This window comes from Branchiostoma belcheri, unplaced genomic scaffold, assembly GCF_001625305.1.
Source record: "Branchiostoma belcheri isolate BF01 breed outbred unplaced genomic scaffold, Haploidv18h27 scaffold6, whole genome shotgun sequence".
Classification (NCBI taxonomy): domain Eukaryota; kingdom Metazoa; phylum Chordata; class Leptocardii; order Amphioxiformes; family Branchiostomatidae; genus Branchiostoma; species Branchiostoma belcheri.
In genome coordinates this window covers 5,544,976-5,558,350 of record NW_017804242.1, presented here as the reverse complement: position 1 = coordinate 5,558,350, position 13,375 = coordinate 5,544,976, and the positions used below count along the sequence as shown (strand labels likewise).

Sequence of the window (13,375 nt, the reverse complement as noted above, 5' to 3'; positions counted from 1 at the left end):
CAACTGTCTTGTCGGCGACCGGAAGGACATCACGTCACTATGTACTATTCGCAAAAGGGGGAGCATTAGTTCCTCCGTGTGCAGCAGACTAGTCGTAAAAGGGAGAAACATAATTAATACGTGGAGTAATTCGGCACAACTGCGTCTACGAAATTGAAAAAACGATGAGATCAATGCGTTCAATGCAAAAACAAGAGTGTACAAACACAAGAACGACTTGCTACTACTACATGTACTAGCATATGTGTATGAAGGGGGGGTGAGTCATGTGCACATGTCAAGATCTAGGGTGGGAGTTGGCTAGTAGGGGGAACAGGGTCGGGGGTCGGGTGGGGGTGGATGGGACGGAAAAACAAGGCGAGGTGAGGACATGAGAGGTAGGGTCCGAGGTAAGGATCATATACAACGTGGACGCACCAGACATGTAGTGAGAAACCAATCAAACAGTCAGGACAGCCCATCAGAGATCATCAGACAACAAATGCTGGAAGAGTGAGTGTAGAAAACTGTGCATCACGTGGGAGTAGGGCAGTTAGCACATTAATAACTGACCTAGCCAACCAGTCTATCAAAACAAAACAAACAAAACGAGGAGGTTGTAACCGATCAAGGATGGGTACTATATACGGGAAGAAAGTCAGGAAGTTTGTTGGTCAATCACGAGGTAATAGCCTGGAATCCTGAAGGCAGAGCGGAGGAACGGAGCGGAGACACAGTGTTCACGGATAGATTCCAGGCTAGAGTGTTTGGGGTGGAAGGGGATATTACGTTCATAACATCACAACGTTCCCACGGGTGGTCGGTCTGGAAGAGAAAAGGCTAGGCGGTCAACTGTAACAGGCAGGAAGAGGGTATAGCCTGGCTGTCATTAACACAGCAGGAGGTGAGGAAGTGCGCTGTCCTCGAGTGACACCTCGTGGTGGGAACGTCTCTGTTGAAGGAAGAATGTGTAAATAGCCAGAGCGCAAACTAGGAAAAAGCAAGGAAATTAGAAGCGTTACTAGAGTAGTACACATGCAGGACCACACGCAAAGAGATCTATGAACGCCCATGATGCAGCAACCTCCTGTGGTAAAAATAAGCAGTAGTATTATAAAACCGGTTACGATAGTACATAAACGAGAAGACAACAAAGGCCAACAAAATACAGACAACGGGGGGAACATGGAAAGGAGAGGGGAAAACCTGCTACAGAACTTCCATCGTCAGGCGGGCGGGGGTAGCCAGTGGGGTCCGAGCTCGAGGTGGTCCGGTCTGCCGAGGCGATGGAGACTTGGCGCAAAATCCTTGGAACAGACGATCGATGTGAAGAAACGCGACGAAACTGTAGCACAGGGGCGCGCAGAAACCAGTTGAGCTAGCCGCTGGACGCACATAACGGAGGTAGTTCTGGTGTAGAGGTCAAGATCCATGGCGGAATAATCAACTTACGTGGAACGCGAACGTCTACACAAAGGAACAGTCAGAGAGACGGGAATCCACACGAGCAGAAGTACAAGGTGAAGTAATCCAGTGACCAGCGGAAGAAGCCGAGGGGAAATTGTAACTACACACGCTTGGGACAAATGTGATCGGGAGCCAAACAAATGTGACCGTACAGAGAAAGGTTGAGCCACGAATGACCCTTACGAGGGTTAGGGAGGAAGGGTCAGAGGGTAAAGGGGCGGAATAATTAGTATCAGGGTAGGGGTCACGTGATTGTCTGTTCAGCCGACGGGAAACGAGATATCCAACAATCCCCATCTTTCAAATTCAAGCCTTGGATCAACTTGTACAAAATGCACAATTTATCTTATAAACACTATTTCCATTGGACAGAAATTTTCAATGAAACTGTAGAAATGACACAGTCTTTATTTTCTCTTGTGGACGTTGTGATGGCATATTTTCAAAACCCCCAAATGAGCCTAATTATTATATATTGCTACATTCACTGTCAGAGGGCCATGGGTGGTTGCTTGTTGTCCATTAAACAAGTCAAACAACCATATCATACATGTAGAACAGGAACAACTACATTGGTACACCCACTTACAATACTGTTAATACAGAAATTTTTGCAATGGTTTAACTTTTATTTTAGTGGTGACCCCTTACTGCAAAATCATAAAATGGCAATTGCGCATTTTGTGTACACTACAGAATTGTATCAACAGTGAAAATTCAGATACTGCAAAAACCATCTCATACTGAGAAATAAAACCACTGCATTTACAGTATTAGAGAAACAACAATCACATCAAGAAAGCTTGCTTGTTGTTGACCCGACAGGTGTAAATAATCTAGAGGTCAACAACAATGTCAAGGGCTAATCTTGAAGTTCAGCGAGTTTTCAAGTTCAACTACATCCTGAAGTTCACACTTCAAAAAAATCATTTTACCACAACACATTGAGCCTGAAAGATGCCAATTACATTGTACATGTACTGCAGTTAAAACAATGTTGAATCTGTCATACAAAATTCTTCCAAATGAATGTAAGGCCATGCCAATTTGATCTGTTGGTTCTAGGATACTTTCAGAAAAAATACGAAGCGACAGGGCGGAAAAAAAATAACAGGTCTAGGCATCCTATCATAGCCCCAAATGCTACGAAGTCAACACAAAAGGCTGTGGTAATATTTAAACAACGAATTTTGAACTTTTAATCAAACCACTGCATTGATAGAAGGAAAAACTGTAGAAACTAGGAAGAAAAGGACTTTCCTCAAATGTTGGGAGCAAAATATGAGCATTTTTTAGTTGATTCAGAACCAGAATCTTTTTTCTTTTTGCAAATCAGAAAAAAAAGAAGAGGCAAATCCGACAACCAACGAATTAAATTGGTGTGGCCTAAGCTGTGAGATATACAATTTCTGTCTGGAAAAAAAACTTCAGAGTTACAGCAGATAGAAAAACAAAAATTGGCAACAAAAGGTAGACTGTATTTCTTGGACCACCCAACGACCACACAGCTCAATGTATTATGAAAAACATTGAGAACTTATTTACTTAATTTCCTGTATTTCAGTATGTTTACTTTTGAATCCCACAACATTTACCTGTGCCTGCTGTGCCATCTGCTGCTGGAGGTCCCCCTGGGCTGGCTTCTGGTCCCGCAAGGACTGCAGAGCAGCACTGGAAAGCAAGAGGGAGGCAAAACAATTGAAGGAACAGCAATAAAAATGAGGGAAATAGGAAATTAGAACTTTCATACTAATGAAAAATAAGATTACTTTTTACTTCTAACTGTTAATATAAAAATATAAGGTTCATAGACAGAACACAAAACACTATGTAGCAACAAGAAATTTGAGATTTTAGACCTGCAGAATTATATTGGGTATCCGTGAATGTTTTGGTACTCTACTAAATGATCAGAGAGAAATACCAAATAGAATTACAGCACTTTGACAACTCTTACAATTGTGACTTTCTACAATGATTGCAAGTCAATTTTTCAATGTCTAACATTCCTGGCCATCCCAAACCACATTTTGGCCCCAAGGGCACATCAAGTTCATGTCCCCATTGCTCCAGTGAAACTCAGCTTCAAATGACTAATTCCCCAGCTAACAGACTCAACACAAACAAACCAAACCAAACACAATACTTCCGTCCCATACATTTGTAAGTAAACATATAACATTACAGGGTTAGAAATACATTTTGTACCACCAGTAAAACTCAACCTCAAATGACCAAATTCCCCAGCTTTCAGACTCAACACAAACACACAAACTATCAACCAACATGACCAAAAACAATACTTCTGTCCCAGAAGTAAACATATAACATTACAGGGTTAGAAATACCACCAAATTATCCATCACTAAATTCCCCAGCTTCCAGACTCAACACAAAAACACGGACCATCAACCAACATGACCAAAAACGATACTTCCATCCCAGTAGTAAACATATACATGTACATTGTACATGTACATTTGTAACATTACAGGGTTAGAAATACCACCAAATTATCTATCACTCACGTGGTCTCTGACAGAAGCCTGGCTTTACTGGCCAGCTCCTTGCGGAGGGACTGGACGTAAGGGTCATCCTCAGTGGACACGTAGCCCGACGTACTGGACGACTGCAGACGGTCAATCAGTTCTGTCGGGGAAGGGAACAAATCAGTGTTCGAAATACCTGTCTGCAGTCTGCAATCTGCAGATAGATTTTCAAGATTGCAGAAGAAAAATTTATACAATCGGCAATTTTGCAGCAGGAAAAATTGGCACTTGGGATTTGGTGCTCTTGGCCCCAAGGACAGACAACACTTAAGCTCCTGTTCTGAAACAACAGGAGCTTCTTCACTAATTTGCATCAACCTTGTCTTGATTTGTTTATCTTTTGTTTCCTTTTGGACTTCCAAAAATTTGTCTTCACTAATTTGCATAATATATTATCAATCAATAGTTCATGCTTATAAACCTGCAAGATTGTAGTATAGAGGCTTGTGTATTTGCAGAAAGTATTTCCAAATTGCAGAACAAAATTTTGACTCTTCTGCAATATTGCAGAACACTGAAAAAAAGTATTTCGACCACTGGAACAAATATTTCACAAACATGGCATCACAGCTCGGAGAAAGTATCTCAAATGGACTTTCAAGGTCTAAGATGGCTAGCTAAATTGAATCAAATTTTCCATGACTTTCAAAAAAATTAGCCATACATATAATAGTATCTATGGAAAGATTGAGATTTATACTAGTTTGTAACAGTGAAGTGATTGTATACTATCAGATTCATGTATTAAGATACATGTATAATAAACACTGACCATTGCCATTCAAAGAAGCATTAGGGCTAGGAAAATAAATGTTATTTTTTTCATTTCAGTCCTAAAAAAATAAGGTTAATAAGCTGCTTGTACGTGTGGGCAAGGCACAAATATTTTACTCAATTTTCTAAAAAAATACCTTTGAAAATTTTTCAGGTTTGAAATTTAGAAGTCAGATAAAACCTTGGGTTGGCAGTTTTTGGTAGTGTCAGTCTGGAATTTGGAAACATAAATTTTAAAGTTTTTCCTTGGCCTTTCCAGCACTCAAAGCTAAGTGAAAACAAAGAACAGAACACCATCTCACCGTCTTTCTTCCTGATGTCATCCTTCAGCTGTCTGACCGTGTCTGCCAGGTGCGAGGGACCAGACATCTGCAGCTGCGACAACAGCTTGTCCTTTTCCCTCGCATTTTCCACTAAGGTCTGTGAAAAAAGTAACAACATAATTATTATCATACAACTGGGCATACTGGGCCAACATCTGAAAAATACAAGGTAAAAACTAGAAAAGTAACATTTGCAAAGCAAATGCATAATGGTTACCTTCGGACATGGTCTGCTCTGCTAATTCTTACTCAAACACATTCCCATACATGTACTAGTATATGGTGACAGGAGCAGAGCAGACCATGAAATTGCAACACCAGTCACCATGGTGACAGACATCAACAAATCATGCCATTGGTTAGGTCATTGTTTGGAGAAGAAGAAGAAGAGGAAGAAACTATGCAAAAACAATATGTTTTCCTTCGGGAAACATAAAAAGGTAAAGGTAGTCCCACAGCCTTTTTGATGCTGTACATTTGTAGGGACAGTGGGTTGTTAATCCACTGTTGTCTAGGACACGGTATTGGAAGGTGGAGCCCATCAATCTCCTCCACCACCTTTTACCTCCCCAACCAAAGGTAGGTACCCATTTTACACTTGGATGGAGTGAGGGAAGTTGTGTAAAGTTCTTTTTCCAAAGACACGGCATCTTGCCAGGAATGCCAAGAAGCAAACCACAACTTTCTTGATCTTGTGTCTGCTCATTTTTGCCACTCAAGAACTTGAACTTGTATTAAGTCCTGTTTTTATGTTTACCGAAGGAAAACATTGTTTTTGCTCAGTTTTTCCCCTTCTTCTTCTTCTCCAAACAGTGTACATGTATGACCTGACCAATGACATGATTTGTTGACGTCTGTCACCATGGTGACTGGTGTTGGGTTACATAATGTTGCAATTTCACGGTCTGCTCTGCTCCTGTCACCATGTACTAGTAGTACATGTATGTGAATGTGTTTGAGTAAGAATTAACAGAGCAGACCATGTCCGAAGGTAAACATTATACTTCTCTAGTTTACTTCTATAACAATGACTATCCTGTTAGCACATGGTAGAACGTTTTTGAAAACTTTTCCATGAGTGACATTCTCTGTTCGGAAGTATCTCTACCTCGATGGTCCTGTCTTTATCACTGAGAGCAGCCCTCATCTTCTCCAGCAGTTTATTCTGCTCCTGTTCTGTCCAGTCTCGAGCACTGGTCAGGCTCTGAAGACAGTGTGGAATAAAAATGCACATGTTAGAAACATTTCTTACTTACTTCTCACTTGTGACAACAGCTTGAAATTAAATATCTTGAACAGGGGTGCCTAACCATTTGCACAAATCCTGTGAAATTCCAAAAAAATTTGTGCTATCTAAGTTACTTTTCATACCATATAGAAAAAGGATATATTTTTTTTAGGTTGAGGAAACAAAAGTACAGTTTGTATGTTTTTAACACCATGTATAGATGTAAGAAGTCTGAAATGCTTTTAAAAATCTGAATGGGAGATGGGAATAGCTGATGATGATTGGTAACCTTAGTGACTTGAATTGGACTAATGCTAGTAAGACTCACTGGACTTACATGTGTAGATGCACAATTGTAAATGTGAGCTATTTTTAATGGAGAAGAGATATCTTGTAATAGTTCATAATTGGAAAAGTGTGGTCAAGAATTGCGTCACTTCTTGGTTCATTTGGCCAGTCTTTCCCTCCTGACATCTGCTTGGTTTTAAACCCAACATAAAATGGAGGGGGCTAAAATAGAAGATTTCTCACCTGGAGTTCCGCTTCTCTGTTGTTGAGTCTCTGCTGAAGTTTTTGGATTTCTCCATTTTTCTCAGACACCACTTGGTTGTATCTCTCATTGGCCTCCTTTTGTGGAGCGCAAACAACAGAAAAATCTATTTTTAGTGATCCTTTTCCACAACAAAGAAAAAATATTACTCTTTACGTCAAAGCACATGCATAATGTTCGTGTATAAAAATATCAATTCTCTTTCATACAAAACTATACACCACAAAGAACTGTAACAGCTATTATTGATCTTACTTGTAAACAAGAGAATGCAAAAGAAATCCTCCCCATAGACATGTTAACAAAACGGGGGCAAACATTTGCTGTTGTTAAAGATATGGGTCAAACCATTTTAGATGGGGATAACCAATTTTTTTCCATACCCCTTGGCTCATACATGTGTGTAAATATGTATTTTAAGAATATTTGTGGTAAGAATTCCATATTACATGAATGTGTATGCAATATTTCTGTCAATTCTGTGCTATATTATACCATTTCACTGCTCGAAGAAATTAGGGTTAGCATTTTACACCCCCACAACAAAAATGGTATAAACTAGGACATGTGGCAAAGAGCCCACTCAAGTGCACCACTTTACAGACTTAGAAGAATCAAGCTTACGCTGCAAAAGAAATCCGATACATGGAAACAAGTGAGTTACAATTATACTTCTTTTTATGCAACATTTGTGTCCCCACACTGTGTGTACGGTTTTGATTACATTTTGACACAAAGGAACAAAAATTTTAAAGGCACACAAAGTGACTTTGGGGCAGTAACACTGCATTTACAAAGTCAATTTGCTGCTCATTTTTTAAGTGTAGTAAGTTGAATCGACCCCATCCTGATTTCTGTGGGGCAAAAATGCAATACGGTCGATTGTTCATCATAGGCTGGTTCTAGCTGTTTATTGGTGGTACCTAAAAATAAAGGGACTCCTCACATAGCTTGGTTTTGACCTATTTCAAATGCCTCGAGTATGAAATAATGACAAAAATGTGCTAAGAAATGGCAGTAAATGTCAATGCCAGACAGATTTCCTCATCTAGAATATTTTTTGTTTTGCTCCCTTAAAATTGCATTGGATGCCTTTCATACAGAAAATATGCTTCTTTAAGAGGGAAAAATTAAAAGCTTGGTTGAAAGATTTGGTTCTCTTGACCCAGATCTCCGTACCTTTAGCATGTTATCTTTGTCTTTGATAGTACCCAGAAGCCTTTGCGTGTGGGCGTGGCCATCTGACGACGCTCTACGTCTCTCCTCCATAACCTCCTGGTGAGTGGGAAAGGTTAGTTAACCTGGTTAGTAATATTGTTAACTAGTTAGCAAATTAACTAAAGAAGCATACACATGTGACAAACTTCCTTCAAAACTTACTGTTGCATAAAATTATTTTTATCATTAGAGGAAGTGTACAGCAAGAATCAGCCAAGATGTTTAATAGAAAGTTTTTCTACCTTCTTAATTAATATTCACAGTAAGGTTTTTCTATGTTTTGCTCACGGTAGCAGGAAATAACTGTTAATGCAAAAACTTTTGCGGTGATTTCAATTTTCACTTACTACGAAATCATTCAACTGCAAATGTGTGTTTTATACTGCTGTATTGTAATACAGAATCCAATCACTGACTTCAAACCCTTTCCCCCAATACAAAATATGACTAGAGAAGTAACATTTGCAAAGCAAATGCATAATGTTTACCTTTGGACATGGTCTGCCCTGTTAATTTTTACTCAAACACATTCACATACATATGTACTACTAGTATATGGTGACAGGAGCAGAGCAGACCATGAAATTGCAACATTATGTAACCCAACACCAGTCACCATGGTGACAGACGTCAACAAATCATGTCATTGGTCAGGTAAGAGATTAGTGTTTGGAGCAGAAGAGGAGGAAGAAACCGAGTAAAAACAAAATGTTTTCCTTCGGTAAACATAACTATTATCATCAGAACAATTTTTCCTAAGTTTGAAAGAAATCTTTGCCCTACCTGTAACATTCTGTCCCTCTCATCCAGCTTGTCTTTGAGCTCCTGTATCATGGCATCCACTCTGGGTTTGGACTGGGGACTGCTCTGTAGAGACTGGCTCAACTTCTACAGTTCAAAAGTGGGGAGGGGGGCAAATTATTATTAGCGTTTTGCTTACAGTAATCCTGTATCTAGTATACTACTACTACTACTATTAAATGTTTTACTTATCATTCTTGCAGATACTAACTTCCAAATTTGTTTTGGGGTTTATACCTTTGTAAATTTGCATTCTGTGTCTTTGTGATTTCTTCCCAACAAAAAATCAAACGTTGTATCATTAGTATTACACTAGTATCATTAGTATTACACCTTAAACCTGTCAGTAGCAGGCACTCAAGAAACTAAGCAAAAATTGCTGCTGAGAAAGAGTGACTGCCCAGGACAGGGTTGGTCATCCGAACGATTGTATGTACATGTATCTGGTAATAGGCTTATGCAAGTACATGTACAACAAGCAAAACTCCATAACATCAGAGCACATTTTATAATTGAATTCAACTGCACTACATCAACATCAAAAAGAACTTTTACCGAAGTGCAGCTAAATTCAAGAAAATGTGCGCAGAGATGGCCAGAGTTTATAAAGTCCAATATCATCTACATGTAAATGGTTAAGTTCTCCCAACCTTAATGTCCTTGTCCCTACTGCTGAGGGCCTGCTGTAGCTGTTCTATCAGAGCTTCTTTCTCCAACAGGGCTCTGGCATGTTCCTCGGCTGTGGCCTGTGTGTCCATAGGACAGAGGATTGGAAAACGTTAATGCCTGGACTTTTTCTGTGACATTCACACAGAACTTTAATCCTATTAAGCTGCTAGGGGAACAAAACCCACACCACTTATTCCTGACAGGAAAAGCTATCTGTCACCAAAAATCCAAGACCTTAGCATGTTCAGGTCAAAAGATAAAAAAATGAAGTTCTGTTGCAGTACCAAGGTCAGCCACCAGGAGGCCCATATTTGACCTTTGTCTTCCTACGACCTACCAAATATCATTACAATCCATAAAGGCGTTCTGAAGTTATGCTGTCCTACAAATGTGCAGAAACACAAACACACAAACAGACACACAGACAGACATGCCAATGACAATACCTCTATTTTTCATGGAGGTAAAAAGACAGCATTGCTGTCTGAAGCATGTAAATGTTTAATCCAATGCCCAACTGAACACTGTGTGACATTGTATGACGTAACTTAGTCTGGTATTACACCACAGTTTATTTTTAATACCATGATTACACAGTACACATTCCTGGTGACCTCCATACCACATCCTACCACCCAGGACATACTAGATGGTCAACTAAAAATTCTGACCACTCACTAAAAATCCTTGCTACGGAGGACAAGATACAAGCAAACTGCCCCTACATCAGTGCCACCCAAAACCAATACTTCCAAGCAAACTTACAGCATTGGTGCGTTGCTGGCTCTTGAGTTGGTTCAGAAGTTGTCTCAGTTCCACATCCTTCTCTTTGATTATACCATCCAGGTTCTGGGAAAGGAGAGGTTTAGATTTTTAAGAGACCTTCAACAAGATTTAAAACTAATAGTACATAGCAAACTTACAATGGTAGCGGGTTGGGTATTTCCAAAGCGTAAAACAGCGACCAATATTTCTTAATGTCTGTTTGCTAATTCAGTACATTCAAATCCTTTAAAAATTCAATTCTACATTGTGTCCAATTGAAATTCACAATCAAAAGTCATCTAATGCTTTCAGTAAGAAAAATTGAATTTTGAGAAATACTGTAAACTACAAAAGCAGAAACGTATGTGGCAGTTATATTCTCACAATAACCTTTCCACAGCAAACTCATGACAACACAACTTGTATCACTACGGTGCAACATAATTGTTTCAACTGTGAATTCAAAACACATTGAAAACCTCCTTTTCCCTCCTGCCAAAAAATAAAACCACTGCAAAAAATTCAATGCACTTACAGTAACAAAAGAAAACAAGTAAAAGGCGTTTTGCTCAGGATATATTCATACTGTGTAGTGTATTCAGCTGGACCTACATTGATGGTTTCCTCGTTGCCAGCGAGGAGAGAGTTGGCTCGCTCCAGCTCCCTCTCCCGTTCCCGCAGGCTGACCCGCAGGTGACGCAGCTCGTTTTCTTTCGCTTCCAACGTGCGGAACTTCTCCTCTATTGCATCCTGGGAAACATGAATCAACAGGGCTCTACAGTTGATCTAAATTTCAGATTTATTTAAGGCCACACCAATTTAATTTTGTTGGTTCTCAGATTTTTTTCAGGAAAAAATGAAGCGACAAGGGGAAAAAAAAACAAGTCTTGGCATCCTATTGATAGTCCCAAATGCTATGATAGGAGCCATGATGTCAAACAAAGGGCTGGGTTAATATTTAAACAATGAATTTTAAACTTTTAATCAAATCACCACATTAATAGATGGAAAAACTGTAGAAACTAGGAAGAAAAGGACTTTCCTCAACTGTTGGGGGCAAAATATGGGCATATTTGAGTTGAGTTGAACCAGAATCTTTTTTATAGAAAAAAATGAAGAGGCAAATCCCAGAACCAACAAATTAAATTGGTGTGGCCTAGAAGACTGTGCAACAGACAGGTGCTGTCAATCAATTAGCAGATAATTAGATTATTTTTTCAGCATAAGCTTCTTTATCAAGATGCAACTTTATTCACTTCTCGGACATTCTAAAATACCATATACATTTGTAGTCTACAATTGAAAGTACAAGACTTAGTATACATTTGTATATTTAAAATGATTCCGCCTGGGAATATGATAAACTTATTCAATTCTTACTCTTAATCTTTAGAAATTTCTATGGCTACCATTTTCAATCATTTTTGCACAAAAGACTGCATGAGTGGGAAAGGAAAGTTAATTTCCCCAAGCATTTTCAAGCCCTTAAAGCATTTTTCAGTTGTTGCCCATGCGAGGAACCCTGCTAACAGTTCACACCTCCACAGCCTTGTCCCTCTCCTTTAGCCTCTCTCTCAGACGCTGGATGATGCTGTCCTTGTTCTCTGAGTAGGGCTGGAGGGCAAGAAGTGAAACATGTAGACATTACTATAATATTTACCTAGCCTGACTACATCAGGCTTCTAGCCGTGATACATTCTACTGGTCAGGCCCCTAGAACTAGTTACTTCTAGCTTGATGGCCAACACCTCTAAGTCAGGAGGGACACTGAGAATATTTGAATCCTGCTGATTTGAGTTACTTATTTTTATGCTAACATGGACCAATTACTGAGAACTGTCTGTTACCACAGTCTTGGAGGTTGTGATGACTGGTTTCCACAGTGACCAATCTTTCTATTAGTGATAGTTATAAAGAATCCTGGGCTCCTATTGGTTCTAAAAATGGGAATGATGCTCTCCTGTTCATCTGCATGTACTCCTGGATGACCCACCATAACCTCTAACCCTTGACCTATTATAAACCCTAACCATTGAACTCCTTTAACCCCTAAACATTGATCTATATTTACATCCCATGAGATAACCTCTGACCCTTGACCCACAATGACCTCTAACCCTTGCCCTGTACTTACATCCCGTGAGTTCTCCTGTTCCTGAGCCATCTGCATGTACTCCTGGATGACCCTGTCCTTCTCCTGGATGCTGGCCGACAATCTCTGGATGATCTGCTCTTTGCTCTGTAGTTGTCGCTGTGTTTCCTCCAACTGGGTCTGCAAATAAGTGTGCAAGTAGACAATGACATACAGCATGTAATTTTTTCTAACAAATTATATCACTAAATGCATTACTCATACAATTGTATGATAAACCTTATGTTTCATACATTCTTAGTAACCACATCCTTGAACCCAAGGAATACTGGGTCAAAACCCTGTCAATCACGTGAACACAATCTCTGCCCACTCAATTAGGAACCCTACCATTACAAACCTAGCATAAACAGGGCCACCCATAACAATACTTCTGTCATGTAATGACACCTAGTTAAAGAGTTACAAAGCCTGAATTGAGTTGCTGTAGCCTAAATCCTGCTTCAAGTCTAAACTTCAGCCAATCTTGGTTGGTTGGTGGTAGGGGAAGGTTCTGAATGTGTGACAGGGGCTTTACCTTGTGTTGTTGGGTTAGGTTCTCTCGATCTGAGTTTGCTTTTGACTTGGAGTCCTTCAGCTGCTTCTGCAGGTCTCGGAGCTGCCTGTCCTTGTCCCTGAGGGCCTCGTCTGCCTGGTCGTCCGCCTCCTGGGCTGCCTGCTGGAGCTGGTCTATCTCCTGCTCCTTTTTTCTCAGGCCCTTCTTTAATCGCTGTGGGGGCACCAATATTTATGTCAAACTTTGTGTCTGTGGTCATTGAATTCAAGACTACAAAATCATGATTTTTTGTGGCACTTAATATATATTTGCAGTTTTCACGGTCACTTCTATATTGAGAACCTATCACCTATTTTTTGCTGCACCACAGCAAATGAAATATAGTTCCGCGAACATGTCCATTT

At 39.8% G+C, this 13,375-nt stretch overlaps 1 protein-coding gene across 1 annotated transcript in view; it reads right to left on the bottom strand.

The window, feature by feature from the left end:
* Positions 1 to 13,375, bottom strand: part of LOC109482297 (myomegalin-like) — an 81,493-nt gene that overhangs the window by 26,855 nt on the left and 41,263 nt on the right. Inside the window, exons 13-25 of the mRNA XM_019784981.1 lie at positions 12,993 to 13,184; positions 12,458 to 12,595; positions 11,863 to 11,937; positions 10,936 to 11,073; positions 10,324 to 10,407; positions 9,540 to 9,635; positions 8,872 to 8,976; positions 8,050 to 8,145; positions 6,852 to 6,947; positions 6,201 to 6,296; positions 5,072 to 5,189; positions 3,975 to 4,095; positions 3,042 to 3,117 (exon numbers count right to left, since the gene is read on the bottom strand). Of these exons, the coding sequence (XP_019640540.1) occupies positions 3,042 to 3,117; positions 3,975 to 4,095; positions 5,072 to 5,189; positions 6,201 to 6,296; positions 6,852 to 6,947; positions 8,050 to 8,145; positions 8,872 to 8,976; positions 9,540 to 9,635; positions 10,324 to 10,407; positions 10,936 to 11,073; positions 11,863 to 11,937; positions 12,458 to 12,595; positions 12,993 to 13,184 (1,431 nt within the window). The remainder of the gene's footprint in view (positions 1 to 3,041; positions 3,118 to 3,974; positions 4,096 to 5,071; positions 5,190 to 6,200; positions 6,297 to 6,851; positions 6,948 to 8,049; positions 8,146 to 8,871; positions 8,977 to 9,539; positions 9,636 to 10,323; positions 10,408 to 10,935; positions 11,074 to 11,862; positions 11,938 to 12,457; positions 12,596 to 12,992; positions 13,185 to 13,375) is intronic.